The 24874-nt window shown below is 40.4% G+C and overlaps 1 protein-coding gene across 1 annotated transcript in view; it reads left to right on the top strand.

Moving 5' to 3' along the window:
* LOC143765197 (BPI fold-containing family C protein-like) overlaps nt 1–24874 on the top strand; it is a 60185-nt gene that overhangs the window by 22140 nt on the left and 13171 nt on the right. The window contains exons 3-10 of the mRNA XM_077251633.1: nt 2409–2520; nt 2726–2854; nt 2938–3093; nt 9075–9138; nt 10431–10491; nt 13461–13552; nt 18463–18642; nt 18738–18785. Coding sequence (XP_077107748.1) covers nt 2409–2520; nt 2726–2854; nt 2938–3093; nt 9075–9138; nt 10431–10491; nt 13461–13552; nt 18463–18642; nt 18738–18785 — 842 coding nt within the window. The remainder of the gene's footprint in view (nt 1–2408; nt 2521–2725; nt 2855–2937; nt 3094–9074; nt 9139–10430; nt 10492–13460; nt 13553–18462; nt 18643–18737; nt 18786–24874) is intronic.

Below are 24874 nucleotides of genomic sequence, written 5' to 3'. Positions count from 1 at the left end.
CGGGTGGCGATTTGAGTCACTGTTGCCTTTCTATCAGCTCGAACCAGTCTGCCCATTCTCCTCTGACCTCTGGCATCAACAAGGCATTTCCGCCCACAGAACTGCCGCTCACTGGATTTTTTTTCTTTTTCGGGCCATTCTCTGTAAACCCTAGAGATGGTTGTGCGTGAAAATCCCAGTAGATCAGCAGTTTCTGAAATACTCAGACCAGCCCTTCTGGCACCAACAACCATGCCACGTTCAAAGGCACTCAAATCACCTTTCTTCCCCATACTGATGCTCGGTTTGAACTGCAGGAGATTGTCTTGACCATGTCTACATGCCTAAATGCACTGAGTTGCCGCCATGTGATTGGCTGATTAGAAATTAAGTGTTAACAAGAAGTTGGACAGGTGTACCCAATAAAGTGGCCAGTGAGTGTATATATATATATATATATATATATATATATATATATATATATATATATATATATACCTATTCTATGGTACACATTTATTCTACCTATTCTATTCTATTCTATTCTATTCTATTCTGTCAGTGTGATTTTACTGTACACCGCACTGAATTGCCGGCTTTTCTATAGAACACCAGTCCGTATTTCTTGCAAGTCACACGCATGGTCCGTGTGTAATCCTAAATTTTCTCGCCCCATAGACTTTCATTGGCGTATTTTTTGTGCAATACGCTGACAAATGCAGCGTGCTGCGATTTTCTACGCCCGTAACATACCGTATATTACGGATGCGTAATATAAGGCAGATAGGAGCTGCCCCATAGAGAATCATTGGGCTGTGTGCAATGCGTATTTTCTGGACGTATTTTCTGCGCTCATACGTCCGTAAAACTCGCTAGTGTGACGCCGGCCTTAGCTTTGCACTTCTAATTTATGAGGGCCACATGATGCCGCCAATCCCAAATATAGAATGTGAGGGCTCGCTCACAAGAGCGAATAAATCGGATGAGTGCAATATGATAAAAAAATCGGATTGTACTTGGCCCAGTGTTACTCTATGGGGTAGCTCACATCTGTGATTATTTTCACATGCCGATTGCATGAAAACAATTGCAGCATACAAATTATGGGTCTGTGTCAAACATTGGTGATATGCAATGTTGATTCCTGCCAATGCCAGCAGCAGAGGAGATGGAGAAATTAAAGGGAATCTGTCACCCCAAAATTCGCCTATAAGCTAAGGCTACTTTCACACTAGCGTCGTACGACGCACGACGAATTGCGTCGTTGCGACGTACCGACGCAAGCAGTGAAAGCGCCGCACAACGGGGGCAGCGGATGCTGTTTTTCAACGCATCCGCTGCCCCATTGTGAGGTGTGGGGAGGCGGGGGCGGAGTTCCCCACACGTTACATGCAACGTTTTTTGGTGGCGACGGTCTGACGCAACACGACGCAACCATCGCACGACAGTTGCAACGTGTGGCAATGCAAGTCTAATGCAAGTTTATGTAGAAAAAACGCATCCTGCAAGCAATTTTGCAGGAATGCGTTTTTTCTACAAAACGACGCATAGCGACGTGCAGTGTACGACGCTAGTGTGAAAGTAGCCTAAGGCCACCGGCATCAGGGGCTTATCTACAGCATTCTGTAATGCTGTAGATAAGCTCCCGATGTCACCTGAAAGATATGAAAAACAGGTTATATTATGCTCACCCAGGGATGGTCCTGGTGCGGTCGGGTCTGATGGGGGTTGCGGTCCGGGTCCAGCGCCTCCCATCTTCATATGATGAAGTCCTCTTCTTTGCTTCCTGCTGCGGCTCCTACGCAGGCATACTTTATCTGCCCTGTTGAGGGCACAGCAAAGTACTGCAGTGCACAGGAGGCAGGAAAGGTCAGAGAGACCTAGTGCCTGCGCACTGCAGTACTTTGCTCTGCCCTCAACAGGGCAAATCAGTACGCCTGCGCCTGAGCTGTGGCAGGAAGCAAAGAAGAGGACATCATTGTATGAAGATGGGAGGTGCTGGACGCGGACCTGCGACGTCCATCGGACCGGATGGCACCGGGATCGCCCCTGGGTGAGAATAATATAACCTGTTTTTCTTGTCTTTCAGGTGACATCATGGGCTTATCTGCAGCATTACAGAATGCAGTAGATAAGCCCCTGATGGTGGTGGCCTTAGGTTATAGGCGAATTTTGGGGTGACAGATTCCCTTTAATTCCTCTGTCTGCTCCACAGCTGTGCTGCGAATTGGCGAGAGGATCAGAGCACAGATCGCTGACACACGGCTCACACTTGTAGCAGAGCTGGAGCCGAGGGTCATTAGCATATCACATCCAATGTTCTACAGTATTTTCTGTGCCCAGTGCTTACACATTTTTTGAAAGGAGCTCATGTACAAGACTAAATTTTTCTTTAAAAAAAGGTAACATTTTTCTGTTTTACTTGGCAGGAGTGGAATATCTAGTGAGTGAAATGATTTCAAATAACACTGTATACAAGCTACCAGATATGGTCGGAAGAGAAAACATAGCATCTGAAGATATGAGTTATGAGTTCACACAGTGAGTAAACAGTTTGGATATATTAATATATGTATAATGAATAGCATTACTGTGGATGCATTATACAGATACTCCTCATGGAAGGCTTGTAAGGTGAGGAGCCTTCCACCCATATCTGCCTCTTGAGATCTTCAATAAAAGCCATCTCCTATGAGATCCATTATCAATTTCAACCAGTTAACCCTCTTGCTTCATTGTGTTCTAGGATAGAAATGGTAAAGTTTCATCATGGAACTATTTCTTCACGGTGGATCCCTGAGACTGGAATGCATGTATTAATGGAAAATGGCAAAGCTATAATCAACTCTAACTGGAAACTAGACAGCTGGCTAATGTAAGCACATCACTGGCTGGAAATTGTCCCCTACATTTCAAAAATGAAAGAGAAAAATAATGATAATTATATTTTAATTTCAGCAATGATAGTGGATCATGTGTACTGACCTTAATTGGGTTATCTGTCAACATCATGATGGGGATTCGACGAATCGATCCAGGTGTGCCATCCATATACCTGCTTGACTGCCAGTCTAGTGTCCAAGATGTTGATATCCAGATGTTGGGTGGAGTAAGGTAATAAGCTAGTATGGACTTTCATCTTTTTTATTACTAACATTATTTCTGTTTAGAGCAAAAAAAGAGAAATATGCAACAGCACTACATAATGCTGTAATCAATCATTTTGTTTACGTATACCCGCCAACTTAGAAAGGACATATGGGGATTCTGAAAGGATGAGTAGAAAGTAAAGGTAGGACTCATGTCCCACCCATTTGTTAAGGACGTGCCCTCAACCCACAATTGCAATAAAAAATATTCACCCTCCAGCAAATTAGGTTTTAAAACAAAGTTTACAAACTTTCTACTTTTCGCAATTACCCAAACATTAGCAATGTACATAGCTCAACACAAGAAATATAACAAGTGGTTTCTCCAAATTCAACACAAAATGACACTTACTGACTACTGCAGTCTCAGAATTATTTAACACCTTCATGACAAGCAACTTTAGTACTCACTAGAGTGGCTTCATAGCCAGACACCAGCCTTGTCCAGCACTCCTGAGGAATCTTAGACTATTCCTCATGGGCAATGGCCTCCAGTTCACTGATATTTCTGGGCTTGCATGCTGCAGTCACTTTCTTACAATCTCACCAAAGATTTTCTAATGGTTTAAAGTCAAGTGACTGTGACGGCTACTACAAAATCTTCCAGGACTTCTCCTGAAACCAAGAATTGGTGGACTTTGAGATGTGCTTGTGACCATTGTCCTTTTGAAAGGTTCAAAGATGCCCGAGCTTCAGCCTCTTCACATAAGGCACGACATTTTCTTCTAAGATTTTCTGAAACTTGATTAAATTCATCTTGGCCTCTACACACTGCAGGTTTCAAAGAAGCAAAGCACCCGAGCACATCACAGCCACCTCTATGCTTCACTTTTAATACGTTCTGTTCAGTGTATGCTTCATTCTTCATCTTCCAGACATATTGCTGATACATAGGCCCCAGAAAATTTGTTTTGATTTATTGGTCCACTGAAGAGAATCCAAAAACTTCTGTGCATTATTTATATGGTTTTGAGCATACCGGAGCACACTTTTTCCTGTGCTTTTTTGATCAGTAGAGGTGGATATCAAATAGGTAGACATTCAGCATTTATTATGCGCATTACTGGGAAAACTGAAACCTTAGTGCTTGCTGCCACCAAATCTTGTTACAGGTCTTTTGCAGTTATTTCAGGGTTAATATTTACTTGCTTCAGTTTTCCTCTTTCTTTCCACTGTTCCTTTGAACTTGCAAAGTATCTTCCAACTATATCTCGCGGAAAATTCAATGCCTTTGCTATATTTTTGTATCTTTTTTCTTATATTTCCAAAGCAATGATTTCTTCTCTTAACTTTTTGGATCATTCTCTTAACAACCCAAGAATAGTGGTGAAATGGAGTCCTTGTACATTAAGAATCGACTAAGATTCCTCAGAAACACTGCCAGAAGCTGGCATCTGGCTCTGTTTCATATTTGCTTCAGCAAAAAAGGCTCTGCTAAGTAACATAGACACTTGCAATGAAGGGGGTTGAAAAATTCTAAGACTGCAATAGTCAGTTGAAGTGACATTTTATGCTGGATTTGGAGAAGCCACTTTTTATATTAGTTGAATTGAGCTATTTCATTTGTTCTTTGATTTGTTTATTGTAAACAGCAGAACGTTTGTGTCATGATCGGTTCCAGTGTTTAATCCTGTCTGCCCTTTTTCTGGGAGGATCATTTCAAGGGTTAACTTTGCTCTGCCTCATTCTGGAATCAGGTTTGCTATTTAGCTCCGATGCATCCTGCTGGCGTTTCAGCTATAGTTCTGCATTTGGCGTGTGAACCTGACTCTGGTAGCTCTTGATATGTCCTGCTGTGATCCCTGACTTTCCCCATGTCTGTTGACTCCCTGTCTGCCCTTTTCCTAGTGTTTCCCTGTTTGTTGGTTTGATTCTCTGGTTTTTAACTTGGCTCGTATTCGGACTCACTTCTGCCTTCTGTCTTTGTCTAATCTGCTTCTGACCATTGCTGAACCCCCTGGCTTGCTCCTGACCACGTATACTGCTGCTACTATTGGTACTTCTGCTTCTGACAGTTCTGACGGCTTGTCTGACCACTCTCTCACCACTTGGTGGTGTCTGTGCTGCTGCTCTGTGTGCAATCTCACTTCCCTCTCAAGCTGCCTCTGGTGGAGGTTGCGCTATACTGCACTGCAGCAGCATGACCGTTTGTAACTTTTCCTAGTAATACCTACATTGCTAAGAGAGTTGCATAATTTTGATTGCAATTGTATTACATTTGAGTATCAACATGTCATATATCAGAGCAGATTTTTCTCAAAATTTCAGACCATAGGCCACACAATTCCCAAAATTGCAGACCTTGCCCAAAATATTGAACAAGAAAAGGAAAGACACTACATAAATGTGTGCACACCTATATATCGAATATATCAAAACTTTTATTATATATATAATAAAAGTTTTGATATATTTGATATATAGGTGTGCACACATTTATGTAGTGTCTTTCCTTTTCTTGTTCAGTATTGCATTTCCCATGCATTGTGTAGCACCCTAGTGGTTATATTTATACAATTGTTGTGCTCCCGACATACTTTATATTGTTGCTTGCCCAAAATATAGCCACCAAAAATCCATGAAAACAAGATACAAAAATAGTGGAGATGCTAAGCTTGGGTACATATAGCTTTTTGTTTATTTGATTCAGAATTTTTATGTAAAAAACCTATTTATAATATAAATCATAAAGTAAAAATAAGACCGACTCTTAACACATACTGTAACTGCATTTTTCTGTCTGACTGTGTATATGGTGGCAGATGTCAAGCGCTTTGTGTGAATGTGATATCAGGCGTGAGTAATGCAGACTGTTAAGTATTGGGTCAGCTCAATTGTAATGCAAGCCAAAGAAGCAACAGTCAATGAATGTCCTGCAGGATCTAAGTTTGTAGATAAAGGTCCATTTACACGGACTGACCAGTGGCTCAATACTACCACCAATCAGTAAACTTTTACCAAATAGCGGTAATTTGTTTACACAAGTAGATTGAAGCAAATGATGCACACTAGATCACTCACTGCGCATAGACTGCCATTATTAGTGGCAGCACAAGTCCTGTTCTCACAGAATGATGCACCGCTGAGAGCGATGGTATTTTACGCTCCGCAAAATATAATGTCACTCAATTAAAGAGCTTTTTGCCTGTTCATCAGATTATAGGCAGCCTGTTTACACAGCAAGATCATGATTATTTTTCAGTGTCTCGCCCCTAACAGCCACATTAACACATCCATGTGAGTGTAAACATAGGAGAGGAACTGACTGATTTTTTTCTCAGATGTGATCGTAGCTGCATCTTAATTTCACCCGATTTTTTACACTGAAGCATGTAGAATGTTTGAAGTTTTTCATACATTGACTCTTAGTGATTGATTGGTTAAAAACAGATTAAACCAGTATGGAACTCAGATAATCAGGGTGTGCCTTTCTACTTTCAATGGTTTTACATGAATTCCATAGACATTAATGGCCCGAGACTGTATAGTAAAATGGTCGAGAATGGGACCGACTCTGAGTTTCATGGACCATCTTTTGCTTTTAAAAGATGTATTTATAGATTAATGAAACTCTATCGGTCAGTGTGCTTTCCAAGGAAAAAACGGACAGCACAAGGACATGTCACACTGATGAGCAAATGCAACCTTACTTTCTTAATAAGATGGAAGAATGGCTAGACCTTTATCACATTGTTGTAACTGGGTAACTGTTGGTTCAAAAGTACAAGTCACAAGAGCGGGATCTTGAGATAAACCTGCAAGATCTTGCAGACTGACTGTAAAAGCATGGAGGGTTTCGGAAACATGCACAGTATGTAAATTTCTCACAACCCGGAAGATCGGATGTGACTTTTGATAAAAAGTTGGGTCCTTTTAGAGGTAGTTTAGCTAGAGGTAGTTTAGGGTCACTACACCAGATGCTTTTTGGATACTTTCATGTCTCTTAGTCGCTACTTGGTTCTGCAAACTCTACTCTTTGTTCTTTTGGTACAATAAACTCTAGAGAGTGACCCACGATATTAGCGTCCGTGGTTATGGATTCCTTTTGGCAAGACCTGTCAGCAACATTTAGAATGGGTATTAAGTTAGTCTTTGTCCTCTCTCTGCTTCCACCTGGCCACTTCTGCTTTTACACTATAACCTATATATCATGTCAGTTAAAAATGAATGCCAAAAGAAAAAGAATTATCAGCTTACGACTCCATAGAAAATAATCAATATTATTCAAATCCTTGATTCATAGAGAAAAATAGTAAGGCTATCTTTCCAGAGATAGAGTATATAGATAAAGTGGAGGTAGTTCAGCACTCAGGATAAAAAGTAATTTCTTCTTTATTTCATCAAAATACACATGATAGAAAAATGTAAAACAAAGTGAAACAAAACTTTTCGAGTTAAAAAAAAAACATTCTTACTCATGGTGTATAACAAAAACATTCTTACTCATGGTGTATAACAAACCACATAATGTGACTGTCTCCTTATAGAACACAACACATGAGCAATAGATCCCATAATGAACTACAATACTTAAAACCTATCTGTCCCCTGACAACACTCCAATGTGCATTGCTACCTGACTAAGGGACAGCGCAACTCGCATTGGAGCAATGTGAGGTTGATGTGGCGTGCCATAGCTGGTCAGTGTGATGTCTTCAACCCTTTGGGTGTTATAAGAATCTTTTTTGATCCCTTACATGGGATCTTGGACACTGTGGCATTGTGTAATGTTTATTTTTCTGACCTGAAATTATTATTTTGCTTTTTTGGTCACTAGACAATTATATTTATTATAGTTTGCATTTCATAATATCCATCAATTGTGTAATTAAATTAATTTTCATGCACAGTGCACATTCTATAATTGGTAATATTGAGGTATTGTACAATTTACCTTTTGTTATGACACATCTATTCCCCTCCTTTTTGTAACACTTTTTATCTTCTCACTTGTGTATTATGTTTTTAAATCAGTCACTCTTATTTATTAAAGTAATAAAGTAATAATTAATATAATAATATGGTCTACTTTTTGTATACATTTTGTTGGATTAACCAAGTTTATCCCCTGAGGGAATTTTAAATAAACATGGAAGATCACAGTATGTTTCCTAAAGTGGTACCTCTTAAATATATAATGAGATCCTTCATCCAAGATCCTTTTAGATTTATTATCTTGAAATAGAATGGGTAATTATTTCTTGATCATATTGGGTGACAAAATGTACTGGATTACTGCACTGATTATCCCATTTGTTACTATAACGAATGAGATTGAAACGATTTTTCTTGGATGTTATAAGCATCCAAGGGTTAGATCCTCTTGCAGTCAACCTGCTATCAGCAATATTTAATTCCTTTTTGTTATCTCCATAATGTGAACAGGATCTTAATGCCCTGGTATACTCTGCCACTATAATGCTTTTCACTGTAGGTTTCGAGAGATTCCTAGTAGGCTCTAAAATGGTCATTTTGGCAGTGGGTTTCCTATTAATTCCTACAATGATTTCCCTTGACTTTAGACCCCTGATTAATTTCAGATTAAAAAAGTAATAGTACTATGAGAAAATTCAAATGAGGATATCCTCTATAAAACGAATGTACCAACCAGTTGATCTTAACAAAGGAAAACATCATTTAGGTTTTAATTACCGCAGTGCCTTAAAGGATCTACATCCCATGTCCTCTGTTTTATAAAGAGGGCATTCACATAGTTTGGTTTGTTGTACACCATGAGTAAGTGAAGCTTTTTTTCTCACTCGTTGGTTTAACTTTACATTACATTTTTCTATCATGTGTATTTTTATTAAATACTGAGTGATGGACTACCACCATGTTATCTTCATTTTCTGTCCAAATCGTTTAACATAAAAAACCTGACAATGACTAAGTTTCTACTGCATTCCACCATGTGGCTCTTAAAAATAATTCTTCTCTGTTTTCTAGCTATGTCTTTGACAGCCTAAAAGAACCCATTCAAAATGTGGTAAAACAAAGTGTTACTCAGCAGGTGAGCAGCTCTGGAATGTTTAGGTGCAATATTCCTGATAGATACAAGATTGTAGTCTTTTTATTAAAGGGCACCTGTCACCAGGTTAGGCCGATAAGAGATACGATCATCACCTTTCAGGGCTGATATACAGCATTCTATAATGCTGTATATAAGCCCCCAACCTGATGGGCAAGAGAAGAAAGATAACTTTTATTGTACTCATCTGCGAGGTGGTCCGGTCTGATGGGTGTCTCTTCTTGGTCTGGCGTCTCCATTCTTCTTGCGATGCCGCCCTCCTGCTTGCTTAGTGTGGATGATGCATCTCCTCAGGATCGTGCTCCTGCGCAGGTGAACTTCTCTGTCCTGTTGAGGGTAGAGCAAAGTACTGCAGTGCGCAGGTGCCAGGAAAGGTCAAACAGCCACGCCGCATGTGCACTACAGCACTTTACTCTGTATCCCCCTGACGAAGCAGTGAGACGAAACGCGCATTGGGGAGGACGCCATCCAGGAGCAAAAGGTGCCACACTATCATGTAAGCAATTTCCCACTTTGGATATATATATTTTTTATAATCCTTTCACTGCACGTTTCAACTACACTTCTTTTTTATGCTACTACAATGTTGCTCCTATCACTATATGGTATGGATCAATTTGTGTTACTGCTATGGTAATGTTATTCATTACAAGTTTACTTTTTGGTGACCACTGGGTCATTAGATTTTATTCTTCACTGTTCTTATATATATATATATATATATATATATATATATATATACATATATTTTTTTTTTTTACACTTCGCACTATATTTTATTGATCTTGCCTCCATTCCTTTGTAACCATGTGCTCTTTTGCACTAAAAAAATGTTTAGAATTGAGAGTCCCCAGTGGTCAGTGCTCTTTTGCACTGTGAGTTGTACAAAATGTTTGTGGATATATTGTTTCGGGTTACACTTTTGAACTCCATAGCTTTTCATCTTTGTATACTCCTGGGCTGTGCATCCCTTTTAGAATTATTATATGTTACCTTTTCATTGCTCATTAGCCATCTTTTTTTAACATGTATTGAATAACAAATTATTTACTTTTGGACTTTATGATCGGTTTCCTTCTTCCTCTTTTAGTTTTGTATTTATATCCGATTGTCCACATTATATCACTTGGTCCAGCTTTCCTGGTTGCAGGGTTTTATTTTTTATAATCGCATACGCACTACACATTACGGATACCCTCGCCATTAATTAGCATTTCCTTTGTTACTTTTTCTGATGGATTATATCATGTAATAATCTACTGTCTCTATTATAGCTGTGTTCATCTATGAGAAATGAAGTCAAGAAATGGGATCAATCATTTAATCAGTTAAACTGTAAGTACCAGAAATGCACTGCCAAAAGGGGTATGAAATGGTTGGTAACACATGAGTAATTGTTCAAATATCAATGTCATGTATGTGTTTTTAGTACTAGTATCATTTGGTAACTATGGGGAAATATAACCCGCTCTTTAGGCCTTATTCACACATTCGTGTTTAAACCCGTTGTAGGGATTCACTCGCTCAGGTGCATTGGAGGAAACAGGAAGCACATTCTCTTTAATGTCCAAGTGGGTTTATTTGCTCCATAAACCAGCAAGGCAGCAACAAAAAGGATAACAGTCCGTACATCAGGCCAACATAACATAAAAGTCCATAGAAGAGCTCTGCTCTTCTCAGGCCTGACGGCACTCAGCCACAGACACAGAAAGGCTTCTCTGTCTCTTTACACAGACTCCTGTCTGTAGTGTCCAGCTTAGACACACGGAAATCTGTCCACACTGACAGATTCCCATACACTCACCAGCATGTGCCAAACACACCTCCATTATGTAGCCTGAAACCACACCCAGGTACCTGTCACATGATTAGACATGTGGTTCTGACATCACCACAGGTCCTGAAACAAACATAGACAGGCATGGTTATGCCCCTTATCCAGGGGTGAGTTATATGGGTAGCCAGACCCTCCCATCTCTCATAGCTACCCATAACCCAGACCCAAATATACCAAACAATTCCTTATTGCTTTATGTGCATTAAAGAAAACACTCCGGGTTACATCACAGCGACAAGCCTTCTCTGTGATACATACCTCCCGTCGACTATACACTATGTTCCAAATTTTTATGCAAATGACATTTTTCTCGGATTTTCCTAAATGGTCAGTGCAAATGACAGTCAGTCTAATAAAAGTCATCACCCATTAGAGTATACATCGAATTTTATTGAAGAAACCTCCCAATGATAACAGTCTAATCTCCAAAATTAATAAAAACTCAAAATGCACTGTTCCAAATTATTAGGCACAGTAGTATTTCTAAACATTTGATTTGTTTTAAAGGACTGAAAATGCTCATTTGTGGAATTTGCAGCATTAGGAGGTCACATTCACTGAACAAAAAAGCTATTTAACTCCAAAGCATCCTAACAGGCCAAGTTACATGTTAACATAGGAGCTCTTCATTGATATCACCTTCACAATTCTTGCATCCATTGAACTTGTGAGTTTATGGAGAGTTTCTGCTTGTATTTCTTTGCATGAAGTCAGAATAGCCTCCCAGAGCTGCTGTTTTTATGTGAACTGCCTCCCACCCTCATAGATCTTTTGTTTGATGATACTCCAAATGTTCTCTATAGGGTTGAGGTCAGGGGAAGATGGTGGCCACACCATGAGTTTATCTCCTTTTATGCCCATAGCAGCCAATTACTCAGAGGTATTCATTGTCATGCATGAAGATGATTTTGTTCCTGAAGGCACGTTTCTGCTTTTTAGACCATGGAAGAAAGTTGTCAGTCAGAAACTCTATTTACTTTGCTGAGGTAATTTTCACACCTTCAGGAACCTCAAAGGGCCCTACCAGCTGGTTCCCCATGATTCCAGCCCAAAACATGACTCCTCTACCTCCTTGCTGACGTCGCAGCCTTGTTGGGACATGGTGGCCATCCACCAACCATCCACTACTCCATCAATCTGGACCGTCCAGGGTTGCTCGACACTCATCAGTAAACAAGACTGTTTGAAAATTAGTCTTCATGTATGTCTGAGCCCACTGCAACCGTTTCTGCTTGTGAACACTGTTTAGGAGTGGCCGAATAGTAGGTTTATGCACCACAGCAAGCCTTTGAAGGATCCTACACCTTGAGGTTCGAGGGACTCCAGACGCACCAGCAGCTTCAAATAACTGTTTGCTGCTTTGTAATGGTATTTTGGCAGCTGCTCTCTTAATCCAATGAATTTGTCTGGCAGAAAACTTCTTCATTATGCCTTTATTTGCATGAACTCTGTCTTTGCTCTGTTTCAGTCACAAATCTCATTAGAGTATGATGATCACTCTTAAGTTTTCGTGAAATATCTAATTTTTTCATACCTTGTCCAATGCATTGCACTATTTAACGCTTTTCAGCAGCAGAGAGATCCTTTTTATTTCCCATATTGCTTGAAACCTGTGACCTGCATAATAATGTGGAACATCATTTTTGAGTAGTTTTCCTTTAATTAGAATCACCTGGAAAACTAATTATCACATGTGTTTAAGATAGATTTCAGTGATTCATTGAGCCCTAAGACACAATACCATCCACGAGTTTATTTGAAAAACCAAACAATTAAATCTTTATAACACATAAATCCAATTTGCATAATAATTTGTAACACAGTGTATAACCTTTAGCCACGCTACACCGCACATAAAGAAATGGTACTGATGTCATCAGTGTTGAGCATGTGAATAGCTCCTTAGATTATAATGGCTGCATATTAAAAACACTGATAGCACATGATGTCTGCATGAGGCTTTAGCCCAGGGGTGGGGAACTTCAGGCCCCAGGGCCATTTATGGCCCCTCGATGACCATTTATCAGGCCCCCGAGCAGATTCTCAGGGACCGCATTCTTGGGCAGGGAGGTGTATTTTGATTACAACCAGCTCATTAATTTCTTCTTGCTCTGGTAGCACACACATGCAGTTGTTCACTACTGAACACTGAAGGGCATGCAATGAAAGATTACATCCTGAAACCAGTGCCAGACTCAGAAACTACTTTGTGGATGGAGTTTGTACGGCCCCCGAAGAATGGTAGAAATATCCAAATGGCCCTTGGCAGAAAAAAGATTCCCCACCCCTGCTTTAGCCCATCGATCATACCCAAAATTGTGATGATATAATGATGATATTTTAGGATAGAGCTGTAGTCCGAAATTTTTCTTCTACAACCAAATTGTCTGTTCCTGAGCTTTCTATTAATTAAAAAAATGTGATAATCATTGATAGAGTTATATTATTTTATGACATTTTGTTTCAGTGAATTTGACTCTAAATCATTTCATCAAGTTTGACCTATCACTTGTGGGTAATCCAGAAATTTCAGATCTCTATGCTAACATGGGATTAAAGGTAAGAGCTTCCCATCTGCCGTACCAAGGTTTGGTAAATGAGGATTCCAAGGCTCGTTTCTTTTCACAAATAGCAGTCAGTTGTTTGTATTTATAGATTCAGCAAATAAAAGTTATTGATTGTAAAATGATACAATTCTGCAATATTTGTTACTTCCTAGGAGAATTAATTGTTTAATCACCAGGGTAAAAAAACCTTTTCTGATTCTTTAACCCTTTAGTGGTCACACCTAAATGGGTCTTAACGTAGTAGTCCCCGTTGAAAACAAGTTATCATCTATCCACAGTATAGGTGATAACTTATAGATCAGTGATGTTCAGACTGCTAGGACATGCAGCATTTGGCAGGTCTGGGAACTTCTTTCCCCATTATAATGTAATGGCAGTACACATGTTTGACTGCCATTCTATTCCTTCACTACGGGGCTGCCGATCACTGCCTATGGCTTATTCCAGTAGCCCCATATTATAGACAATGAATGGAATGACCTTTGAGCATCCAACCTGCTGCTCTATTTTGTACTATTTTATAACAGGCATAAAAGTTCCTTAATCCTAACCACAGATAAATATTTCCCTTCCTAACCAATCGGTGCATTGGTCGGACCAGCCACCAAACAATAGGGCATCATCTATCTATCTATCTATCTATCTATCTATCTATCTATCTATCTATCTATCTATCTGTCTATCTATCCTGTGGATAGGTAATAACTTGTTTTCACTTGACAACCGCTTTAATGATAGTCCAATTTTTTTTGTCTCTCCTTTTTATCAGCAGCCATATATATTTTAACTGTAAAAAGTATTTTCAAGATGTGATACTTATAAAAGGGGGTGCTGCTAACTATTAACCATGCAGGGTGCGCAAACTTTTGCATCAGTCCATTTTCCTTTTTGTAATTTTGAAAATGTAAGAGATGAAAATATTTGTTTTGTCCTAAAAAATGGAAATGTGTCATCTTTATCTTTAGGCCTTTTAGAGATCATTTCATTTTCAACTTGCTTAACCGTTCACAATAACAGTAATTTTGACCAGGGGTGCCCAAACGTTTACATGCCACTGTAAGTCCTACTTACTTATTTCAGTATTGAGTTGTCCACAATTTTTTTCATAAAACTGGACAACCGTTTTAAAGTAATCAGTACAGACGATAGCACCTATTTATGCTTCAGTGGTGTTCAAAGGTGGCCTAGATGTCTTTAGTTTACACCTATTTTATACCATCAATTCATTCAAACACTTCCAGGAGGAAAAATAACATAAAATAACAATTTTGGAGCACAGTTCCAGAATTGTTCTTTTTATAGAGGTGACTGCTCAAATAGTAACTATTTAACATTGATCTGCATATGTTATTAAATGTTTCATATCTGATAAGGCTGGTGTTCTTCCTCTGCAAATCCACATAAGAATAGCAGTATAATCCTGTGCTAAAGTCTCCATGCCTTATAATTAAATGGGTGTTTTAATTTGAGGATTATACAGCCATTCTGGAATGGATTTTCCAAGTAACTAGTGTACATTGTGTCTTATAGAGCAACAGTATTTAACAATGTATGTAGTGTGTATTGTGAAATCTGATAACCGATCCTCTTTAATATGATGTTGTTAGTGGAAATTATTTCTTTCCAGCTCCAGCATGTGAGTTCTCAAATTAGATATTTTTATTGCACAGCAAAAATACTCTCATTTTGTTTTTATTCATCTATCCGTATCCCTGTTTTATTATTAAAAAAAAATGAAAGATAATTAAAAGCTTGTCTACCTTTTCAATCCATACAGTGATGGCTGAAAGAGTCACCACCCCTGAAATTGTTCCAGAAAATGAAGTATTGTTCCCATAAATATATTGCCATTATACATGTTTTGTTTTACACATGTTTATTTCCTTTGGGTGTATTGAAACACAAAAAAGAGAAAAAAAGTCAAATTGGTCATAATGTTACACAAAAGCTCCAAAATGGGCAGGACAAAATTGTTGGCACCCTCAACTTAATATTTGGTTGCAAACCCATTGGAATAAATACAGTAGCTGCAATCAATCGCTTTCTTTATCAATCAACAAGCTTCTTACACCTCTCAGCAGGTCTCTCATATTTGAGGGATGCCTTCTCCCAACAGCAATTTTTAGATCTATTCACAGGTGATCAATAGGATTTAGATGCAGACTCCTTGCTGGCCACTTCAGGACTCTCCAGCGCTTTGTTTTCATCCATTTCTGGGTGCTTCTTGATCTATGTCTGGGGTCATTGTCCTGCTAGAAGACCCATGACCTAGGACACAAACCCAGCTTTCTGACACTGAGCACTAAGTTGTGACCCAAAATCCTTTGGTAATCTTCAGATTTCATGATGCCTTGCACATAGTCAAGATACCCAGTGCCAGAGGCAGCTAAACAACCCCAAAACATCTTTGAGCCTTCACCATATTTGACTTTTACTATTATTGTTAAAAAGTAGAATAATGTGCTTTACCAAAAAGGACCATCTTGGTCTCATCTGTCCACAACACGCTTTCCTAGTAGGATATTGGCTTAGGGTACCGTCACACATTTAAATTTTCATCGCTGCGACGGCACGATTCGTGACGTCGCAGCGTCGTATAATCATCGCTCCAGCGTCGTAGACTGCGGTCACACGTTGCAATCACGGCGCTGGAGCGATGCCGAAGTCCCCGGGTAACCAGGGTAAACATCGGGTAACTAAGCGCAGGGCCGCGCTTAGTAACCCGATGTTTACCCTGGTTACCAGCGTAAACGTAAAAAAACAAACAGTACATACTCACCCGTCGGTGTCCTTCAGGTCCCTTGCCGTCTGCTTCCTGCTCTGAGTGCAGCCGTACAGTGAGAGCAGACCACAGCGGTGCTGCGCTCTGCTCTCACTTTCCGGCCGGCACTCAGAGCAGGAAGCAGACGGCAAGGGACCTGAAGGACACCGACGGGTGAGTATGTACGGTTTGTTTTTTTACGTTTACGCTTGTAACCAGGGTAAACATCGGGTTACTAAGCGCGGCCCTGCGCTTAGTTACCCGATGTTTACCCTGGTTACAAGCGAACACATCGCTGGATCGCTGTCACACACAACGATCCAGCGATGTCAGCGGGTGATCAAGCGACGAAAGAAAGTTCCAAACGATCTGCTACGACGTACGATTCTCAGCAGGGTGTCTGATCGCAGTAGCGTGTCAGACACAGCGATATCGTAACGATATCGCTAGAACGTCACGAATCGTAACGTCGTAGCGATGGAAATTTCAATGTGTGACGGTACCCTTACTTATGTAAATTTTGCCAAACTGCAGTCTAGTTTTTTTGTGTCTCTGTGTCAGCAGTGGAGTCCTCCTGGGTCTCTTGCTATAGTGTTTTATTTCATTCAAATTTCGACACATAGCGCGCACTGACACTGATGCATCCTGAGTCTGCAGGACAGTTTGAATTTCTTTGGAACTTGATTGGAGCTGCTTATCCACCATCCGACTTTTATTGGACTATTTAAAAAAATCCAAATACAACATAGAACAAAGTGCTGTAAAGTGCAAAAATAGGCATGTAACATACAAGCATACCAGTATACAAGTCGCATCCTCCCTGTGTCACAAATTGTGGAGACCCAAGTAAACCTCTGCTGATATACTGGGCCCATAATCAGGGAGACCCAGTCACAGTAATAAGGAACCTATTATCCTATTTCACCAAACCTTTTATTAAAGGGAAACATCTATAGCCCTGGGAGAATTTATTACGGGACATGCTGATGTGACGCCCTAGGGTCATGGTCGTCACAGTGGCATTGCTTTCCTCACGGGGAGAGTGATGTCACGCTTGGAAGCGATGAAGGATATCTTTCACCAGGTAATCACATACACACAACATGTTGACACTCCAGTCCAGAAGGGGGAGCTCTAATCCTGGTTAAGGATGAACTCCCCTATAAATACATTCTGGTCTGGAGGAGGTCTGGGCCTCCCCCTTATTAAGGACCCAGTATTTCAGCAGAGGTTTATCTGAGTCTCCACAATTTATGACACTGGGAGGACGCTACTTGGTTACTGGTATGCCTGTATGCTACATGCCTTTGCACTTTACTGCATTTTGCACTTTGTTCTATGTTGTGTTTGGATTTTATAAAAATAGTCCAATAAAAGTTATTCTTTAATTCCCAACTTGCTTTGACAATTATATAACTTCTTGGGTTACCATTGTCTCTATTCCCTTGTGTTATGCACAATCCGGACTATCCTGCGTTGCAACCTTTCATCAATATTTCTTAAAACAAAGTTGTTTATCAACAATATTGGAAAGGTGCCAACAGTTTTGTCCCAACCATTTTTGGAGTTTTGTGTGAAATGATGTCCAATTTGCTTTTTGTCTGTTTTTTGGAGTTGTTCCACTACACATAAAGGGAATAAACAGGTGTATAACAAAACATGCAACTGCAATAACTTTCTGAGAGGAATACTTCCTTTTCTGAAACAATTTCAAGGGTGACTAAACTTTTGGCCATGACTGTATACAGTCCTTGGAAGCAGAGGGGGACACAAACAAGAGCGCCCATGTGCAATAACAATATATGGGCCCTTTGTAATCCAATAGATCATCATAATGCACAATTTCACTGCTTTGGAGGTAGAGGTGGCCCCTTTACCTCTTGGACCCCTGTGCAGCTTCATAGGTTGCACCAATGGTATGCCGCTCCTGCATGTCTGTCCTGATTGTTTTTAACTATGAAAATTAGACTGAATGTAAAGCATAGCAAATTGTAATTATTATCACAATTAAATATAATTACATTACATGTAGAATTATTCTGTAGTAATATATTTTGTATACACCGAGTATGTAAGAATACTTCCAAAATATTGAGTTAAAATATGAATTTCACTTAAAATGAAAAATCTTCTCCATACAGGGTCATTTCCATTCACCTAATGTATCACATAGTGGGAATGCCTTCGCTCCTGCACCCATAACAATCCCGCTCCAGAATGGCGCCATGATTTATATTGGAATATCCCAGTCTTCATTGGAATCCCTCTGCTTTGCTTACTACTCTGCAGGATTTTTTACTTTTCAGGTCTCTCAAATGGTGGTAAGTATGATGACTGATTAGGATAGTAGTGCACACATAGTAAGTATATTGTCTTCTCCTCTGTTGCTGACAATTGCAATAATTATATTGTGCAGGGCTCCAAAGAGTTAACAACTTCAGAGTTGGCTAACTACATACCAGAGGTGAGTATATTACATTAATGGCTAAATATGTATATTATAAGTTTTTTCGTATTTCCTGGGAAATCATCAGGAAAGCAAAGTTATGATCAGGTTCCTCTTGCTTGATGTGCTGAATTTCTGAGATGTTCTAGTTGTTGGATGCTTTTGCATCAGGTGAGTTTGCTCTCTGATCTAGTCAGGTGAAAAGAGTATAATGTCTAGAAAAACACAGCATCAGCTCCAGAAGGAAACATGAGAATAAATTCAGAAAGTGGGTGCAATTGTTTTATATAGTACAAATTCTCTCCTACATCCACGTTAGGGGCAGATGCAGAGAACACACAGTCGTCACTGATATTAAAGCAGATCTATCACCAGTTTTTTAATAGATGCACCTATTCTGGCGCTTAGCCTCTGCTCTTCCCACTTGCCCTGGTGCGGTGGTAAGGGGGTTAATAGCTGTGGTGTTGATGTCAGCTGTTTTATGTTCACTGACATCAAGCCAAAGGGTTAGTAATGGAGAGGTGTGTATCAGACACCAGCCGAAACATGATGAGCTGAGCGCGAGAATGCGGCTGCCTGTGACTGGCAATGACGTCATTAAGGTTACCATCACTGGTGCAGCAGGAAATAAGTCTTGGAGATGTAAGTGAGAGGTTCGGATTACGGAAGATGGTAGTCTTAGATCATTTGCGGAGTGGAAAACATGAGTAGGGTGATAGACAGAGATGAGGGATGAAATGTAGAGTAGTGCAGAACTATGGAGAGCTTTGTGGGCAGGTATCGGGCTTGAACAGAGACAAATGATAGTGTAAAGTAAGGGAAATGCCATTCAGTTGACACAGCAGATGTTTTACTCAGATCAAGTCTCTGTCTCTTTTTAAAGTCAACACAGCACACATCCACAGTTCTGGTCATAATTAGAGATGGGCGTACCTGAACAGTAAAGCTCAGTGTCTGTACCGTACACTAAGGGTCCCTTTCCACTTGCGAGGAAAACGGACGCGTGCAATCCGATAAAAAATCGGATTGCACTCGGACCAATGTTAGTTAATAGGTGTCTTTTGATTTGCGTTTTTTTTCTCAGCCGAAATCGGACTGAGAAAAATCTGGATCGGCTGAGAAAAAAATCGCAGCATGCTGCGTATTGCTGCGATTCTCGGACGAGACTCGCCAATGCAAGTCAATGGGTGCGAGAAAAAAATCGCACAGCACTCGCACCATGCGAGTTCTGTCCGATTTTTACGCACCGGTGTCCTTTGAAAAGCCGGTAATTCAGCGCGGTGTACAGTAAAATCACACTGACAGGTTAGAATAGACTAGATATATACACATAGAATGTGTCTATATACATATATATATGTCAGTGAGACATCTATATATGTATATTTATATTTAATGCAGCACTAGATAGCATTAAAGCCGCTAATTCAATTGCCGGCTTCTCATTTCTCCTGCACAAACCCGACAGGATATGAGACATGGTTTACATACAGTAAACCATCTCATATCCCCTTTTTTTTGCATATTCCACATTACTAATGTTAGTAGTGTGTATGTGCAAAATTTCAGCGCTGTAGCTGCTGAAATAAAGGGTTAAATGGCGGAAAAAATTGGCGTGGGCTCCCGCGCAATTTTCTCCGCCAGAGCGGTAAAGCCAGTGACTGAGGGCAGATATTAATAGCCAGGAGAGGGTCCATGGTTATTGGCCCCCCCGTGGCTAAAAACATCTGCCCCCAGCCACCCCAGAAAAGGCACATCTGGAAGATGCGCCTATTCTGGCACTTGGCCACTCTCTTCCCACTCCCTGTAGCGGTGGGATATGGGGTAATGAAGGGTTAATGCCACCTTGCTATTGGAAGGTGACATTAAGCCAGATTAATGATGGAGAGGCGTCAATTATGACACCTATCCATTATTAATCCAATTGTAGGAAAGGGTTAAAAAACACACACACATGATTTAAAAGTAGTTTAATGAAATAAACACAGCGGTTGTTGTAATAATTTATTGTTCTCTCAATCCATCAGCAACACCCTCGCTTGGAAAAATAATAACCGCACAAGATACATACCTTCTGATGTCCGATCATGTCCCACGAGGTAATCCATCTGAAGGGGTTAACTAATATTACAGGCACGAGCTGCGATAAACCACTCACTGGTGCCTGTAATCCCCGGGTGCTGAAAGGAAAGCTGGATCTGTACTTACATTGAGTCGCGGTGATGCGCCCTCTGGTGGATGTTCTCATAAACTGCAGCCTGGGAACTTTTTCCCACGCTCCAGGTCATATGAGGACATCCACCAGGGGGCGCATCACCGCGACTGAAGGAAATGTAGGTCAATGACCTACATTTCATTCATTCGCAGGGGAATTACAAGCACGGAGCACAGCTGCATTAGCAGGGCTCCTGCCTGTAATATTAGTTAACCCCTTCAGATGGATTACATCGTGGGACGTGATCTGACATCTGAGGGTATGTATCTTGTGCGTTTATTATGTTGCCAAGCGAGGGTGTTCCTGATGGATTGAGAGAGCAATAAATTATTACAACAACCGCTGTGTTTATTTCATTAAACTACTTTGTAATCATGTGTGTGTGTGTTTTTTAACCCTTTCCTACAATTGGATTAATAATGGATAGGTGACATAATTGACGCCTCTCCATTATTAATCTGGCTTAATGTCACCTTACAATAGCAAGGTGGCATTAACCCTTCATTACCCCATATCCCACCGCTACAGGGAGTGGGAAGAGAGTGGCCAAGTGCCAGAATAGGCGCATCTTCCAGATGTGCCTTTTCTGGGGTGGCTGGGGGCAGATGTTTGTAGCCACGGGGGGGCCAATAACCATGGACCCTCTCCTGGCTATTAATATCTGCCCTCAGTCACTGGCTTTACCATTCTGGCGGAGAAAATTGCGCGGGAGCCCACGCCAATTTTTTCCGCGAGTTAACCCTTAAATTTAATAGCTACAGTGCTGAAATTTTGCACATACACACTACTAACATTAGTAGTGTGGAATATGCAAAAAAAAGGGGGATATGAGATGGTTTACTGTATGTAAACCATGTCTCATATCCTGTCGGGTTTGGGAAGGAGAAATTAAAAGCCGGCAATTGAATTAGCGGCTTTTATGCTATCTTGCGCTGCATTAAATATAAATATACATATATAGGTGTCTCACTGACATATATATATGTATATATACCTATTCTATGTGTATATATCTAGTCTATTCTAACCTGTCAGTGTGATTTTACTGTACACTGCGCTGAATTGCCGGCTTTTCAAAGGACACCGGTGCGTACAAATCGGACAGTAATACGGATGTCATACGGATGATGCGATTATAAAAAACGGATGATGCGATTAAAAATCGCATTGTACTCGCATGACACTCGCATGAAAATCGCATACGTTCCATCCGTTTTTTCGGTCCAGATTACGGACCGTTTTTTATCTCGCAAGTGGAAAGGGACCCTTACTGTTCGGGTACGGACCCAGAACACAGACTTCTCCAGAAAGTCTGTGTTACTGTTCGGGTTCGGCACACTGACCATTGGGTGTTTCCCACTCTGTGATATGCATGACAGCACGAGAAACACCGGTGGCTCTGTTTGGTGGTAAGATTATTATCGCCAGTCAGAGAGCTCTGTTTACTGCCGGTCACAGAGGCATCAGCTGATGAGAGGGTACTACTCCCATCAGCCTATGCCAGCTGTCGATAACAGCGAGAGCTGGCGCTGATGATGGGAGTAGTCATCAACTGGCGCCTGCTCAATTACTAGAAAAAAAATGGTGTGTGATCCCCTCTATTTTTGCTAACTACCATAGCAAAACTGAGAGCTGCAGGTTGCAACCCTCACCTGTCAGCTTCATAATGGCTGGTTATCAAGAACAGATGGGTCCCCATTCCGTTTTTTTAAATTATCTAAATAAATAATTTAAAGAGACAGCGTGGGGTCCCCCCCATTTTTAACAACCAGCCAAGCTAAAGCAGACAGCTGGAGGCTGTTATTCACAGCCTGTTAAGGGTCCAAAGATATTGCTCCCCCAGCCCCAAGATAGCAATACACAGCCGCTCTAGAAAAAGCGCATCTATTAGATGTGCCAATTCTGGCTCTTTACCTGCTCTCCCCACTTGCCCTGTGGAGGTGGCAAGTGAGGTTCATATTTGTGGGGTTGATGTTACCTTTGTATTGTCAGGTGACATCAAGCCCACAAGTTAGTATTGGACAGTCACATTGTAAATAAACACACAGCCAGAATAAATTCCTTTATTTGAAATAAAAATACAAACCAGTTCACTATTTTAATTTAAAATTAAAAAACAACGTGATACTCACATTACACCCATTCCATTGAAGCACTTGTCACCTGTAATAAGCATAAAATAATAAACAACAATAATACTAACCTTTCGCCCATTCCATTGAAGCCATGGTCACCTGTAAATAAAACAAAAATAAAAAACAGCCATGTCCCTCACCAGTCCAACATACTTTCCCACGCCATAATCCATGTGTGCAATTAGTGGTTTTCAACCTGAATGGTGTAAAGCTGCGGCCATCCAGGCTAAAAACCACAGGGGAATTAGCTGCTGCAAGCACAACATCAGTGACTAGGTCATCCAGGTTATCGCAGGTCACCGAGGCTGCGTTCTCAGCTCACTTCGCTGTGACTCAGGCCAATGAACTGCTGTAACCTCTTTGAGAAAAACTTTCAGGGTGTAGCTCTGAGCTCAGTGAGTTCACCGCAGTTCTCCATAAGAAATTTCTCACGGTAAACTGCAATGAACTCAGCCAAGTAAGCACTACTGTGGGCATATTATCCTCAAAGGGTCTCAAATTCAACAGACTCATTGCAGCGATTGCGCTGCAACTCATTCTAAGTGGCGCATTCCCCTTTTTATGTTAATCATATTTTAACATTAGTATGGCAGTGAGACAATCCGAGACAGTTCACCAAGTATCAATGTGGGTTAACATAGCAACAGTCTATGATATTTGGAAGATCACACACTTACAGTATTTTCAATCGTCTTACAACTGTTTTTTTTCTTAAAGTGAACCTGTCAGCGGATTGAGCTCAATAAACTACAAATACTGTCAGGTTGACGCCGTTATACTGATTCAAATGATACTTTGGTTGATGAAATCCGTCTTGTGGTTGTTGTGTAATCTTTAATTGCAGTTAGTTAATGAGATTCTTGTGGTCCAGGGTGGGGCTGTGCTATTTTATTTTACATACTGTATATCTCATTGTTTGAAAAAAAAAATTACATTCATCATGCAGGCGCACTGTAGCATGATACGACCTATAATATTTATATATTCATTTTATTTAGTCATATACATTTCTTGAGAATTTTTTTTTTTAGATGAAAATGGCACCGGTGGCCATGCCTGCGCAGTAGCATCTATTGGATTGCCGATAGATGTTACTGTGCAGGCACCACCGTCGGCACCATTTTGATGGAGCCCAATTTTTTTTTCTCTAGCAAAATGGTGCCAGTGGTGGTGCCTGTGCAGTGGCATCCATCATGTTCCAAGCGATGCTACTGCACAGGCACGGCTGGCGTCATCTTGATGGAGCCAATTTTTTTTTCTCTAGCAAAATGGTGACGGTGCCTGTGCAATAGCATCTATCGTGTTCCGAATGCATGCTGAATGTTTTGGGTATTTTTCAAACAATAAGATGTACAGTATGTAAAATAGGGGGCACTGAAGGATAAGTGACTTGTCATAAGCCATACAGATGAATATGTAAGCAGAGCACCACAAAAATACCCCCCACAGGCTGCACCGAAGCACGGGCATATCGTTAACTGTAAACTACAAATAGAGATTAAACAACAACCACAAGACGGATTTCATCAACCAAGGTATCATTTTAATCAGTATAACGGCAACAACCTGACAGTGTGTGCAATTTACTGAGCATGATCCTGCTGAAAGGTTCACTTTAAGTTAAGCTCTAAAATAAAGACTGTAGATGCACAGCTATGTATTATTATGGTGCCCCCTATATACCTTTAAGGTTACTGCTACAGTTTAGCCATTTTTTAAACTATATCATCCATACTGCACCTTCATCTAAAAGCTAC

This window comes from Ranitomeya variabilis, chromosome 4 (genome assembly GCF_051348905.1).
Source record: "Ranitomeya variabilis isolate aRanVar5 chromosome 4, aRanVar5.hap1, whole genome shotgun sequence".
Taxonomy (NCBI): Eukaryota; Metazoa; Chordata; class Amphibia; order Anura; family Dendrobatidae; genus Ranitomeya; species Ranitomeya variabilis.
The sequence above is the reverse complement of the archived record's forward strand: the minus strand, read 5'-3'. Positions and strand labels throughout refer to the sequence as shown.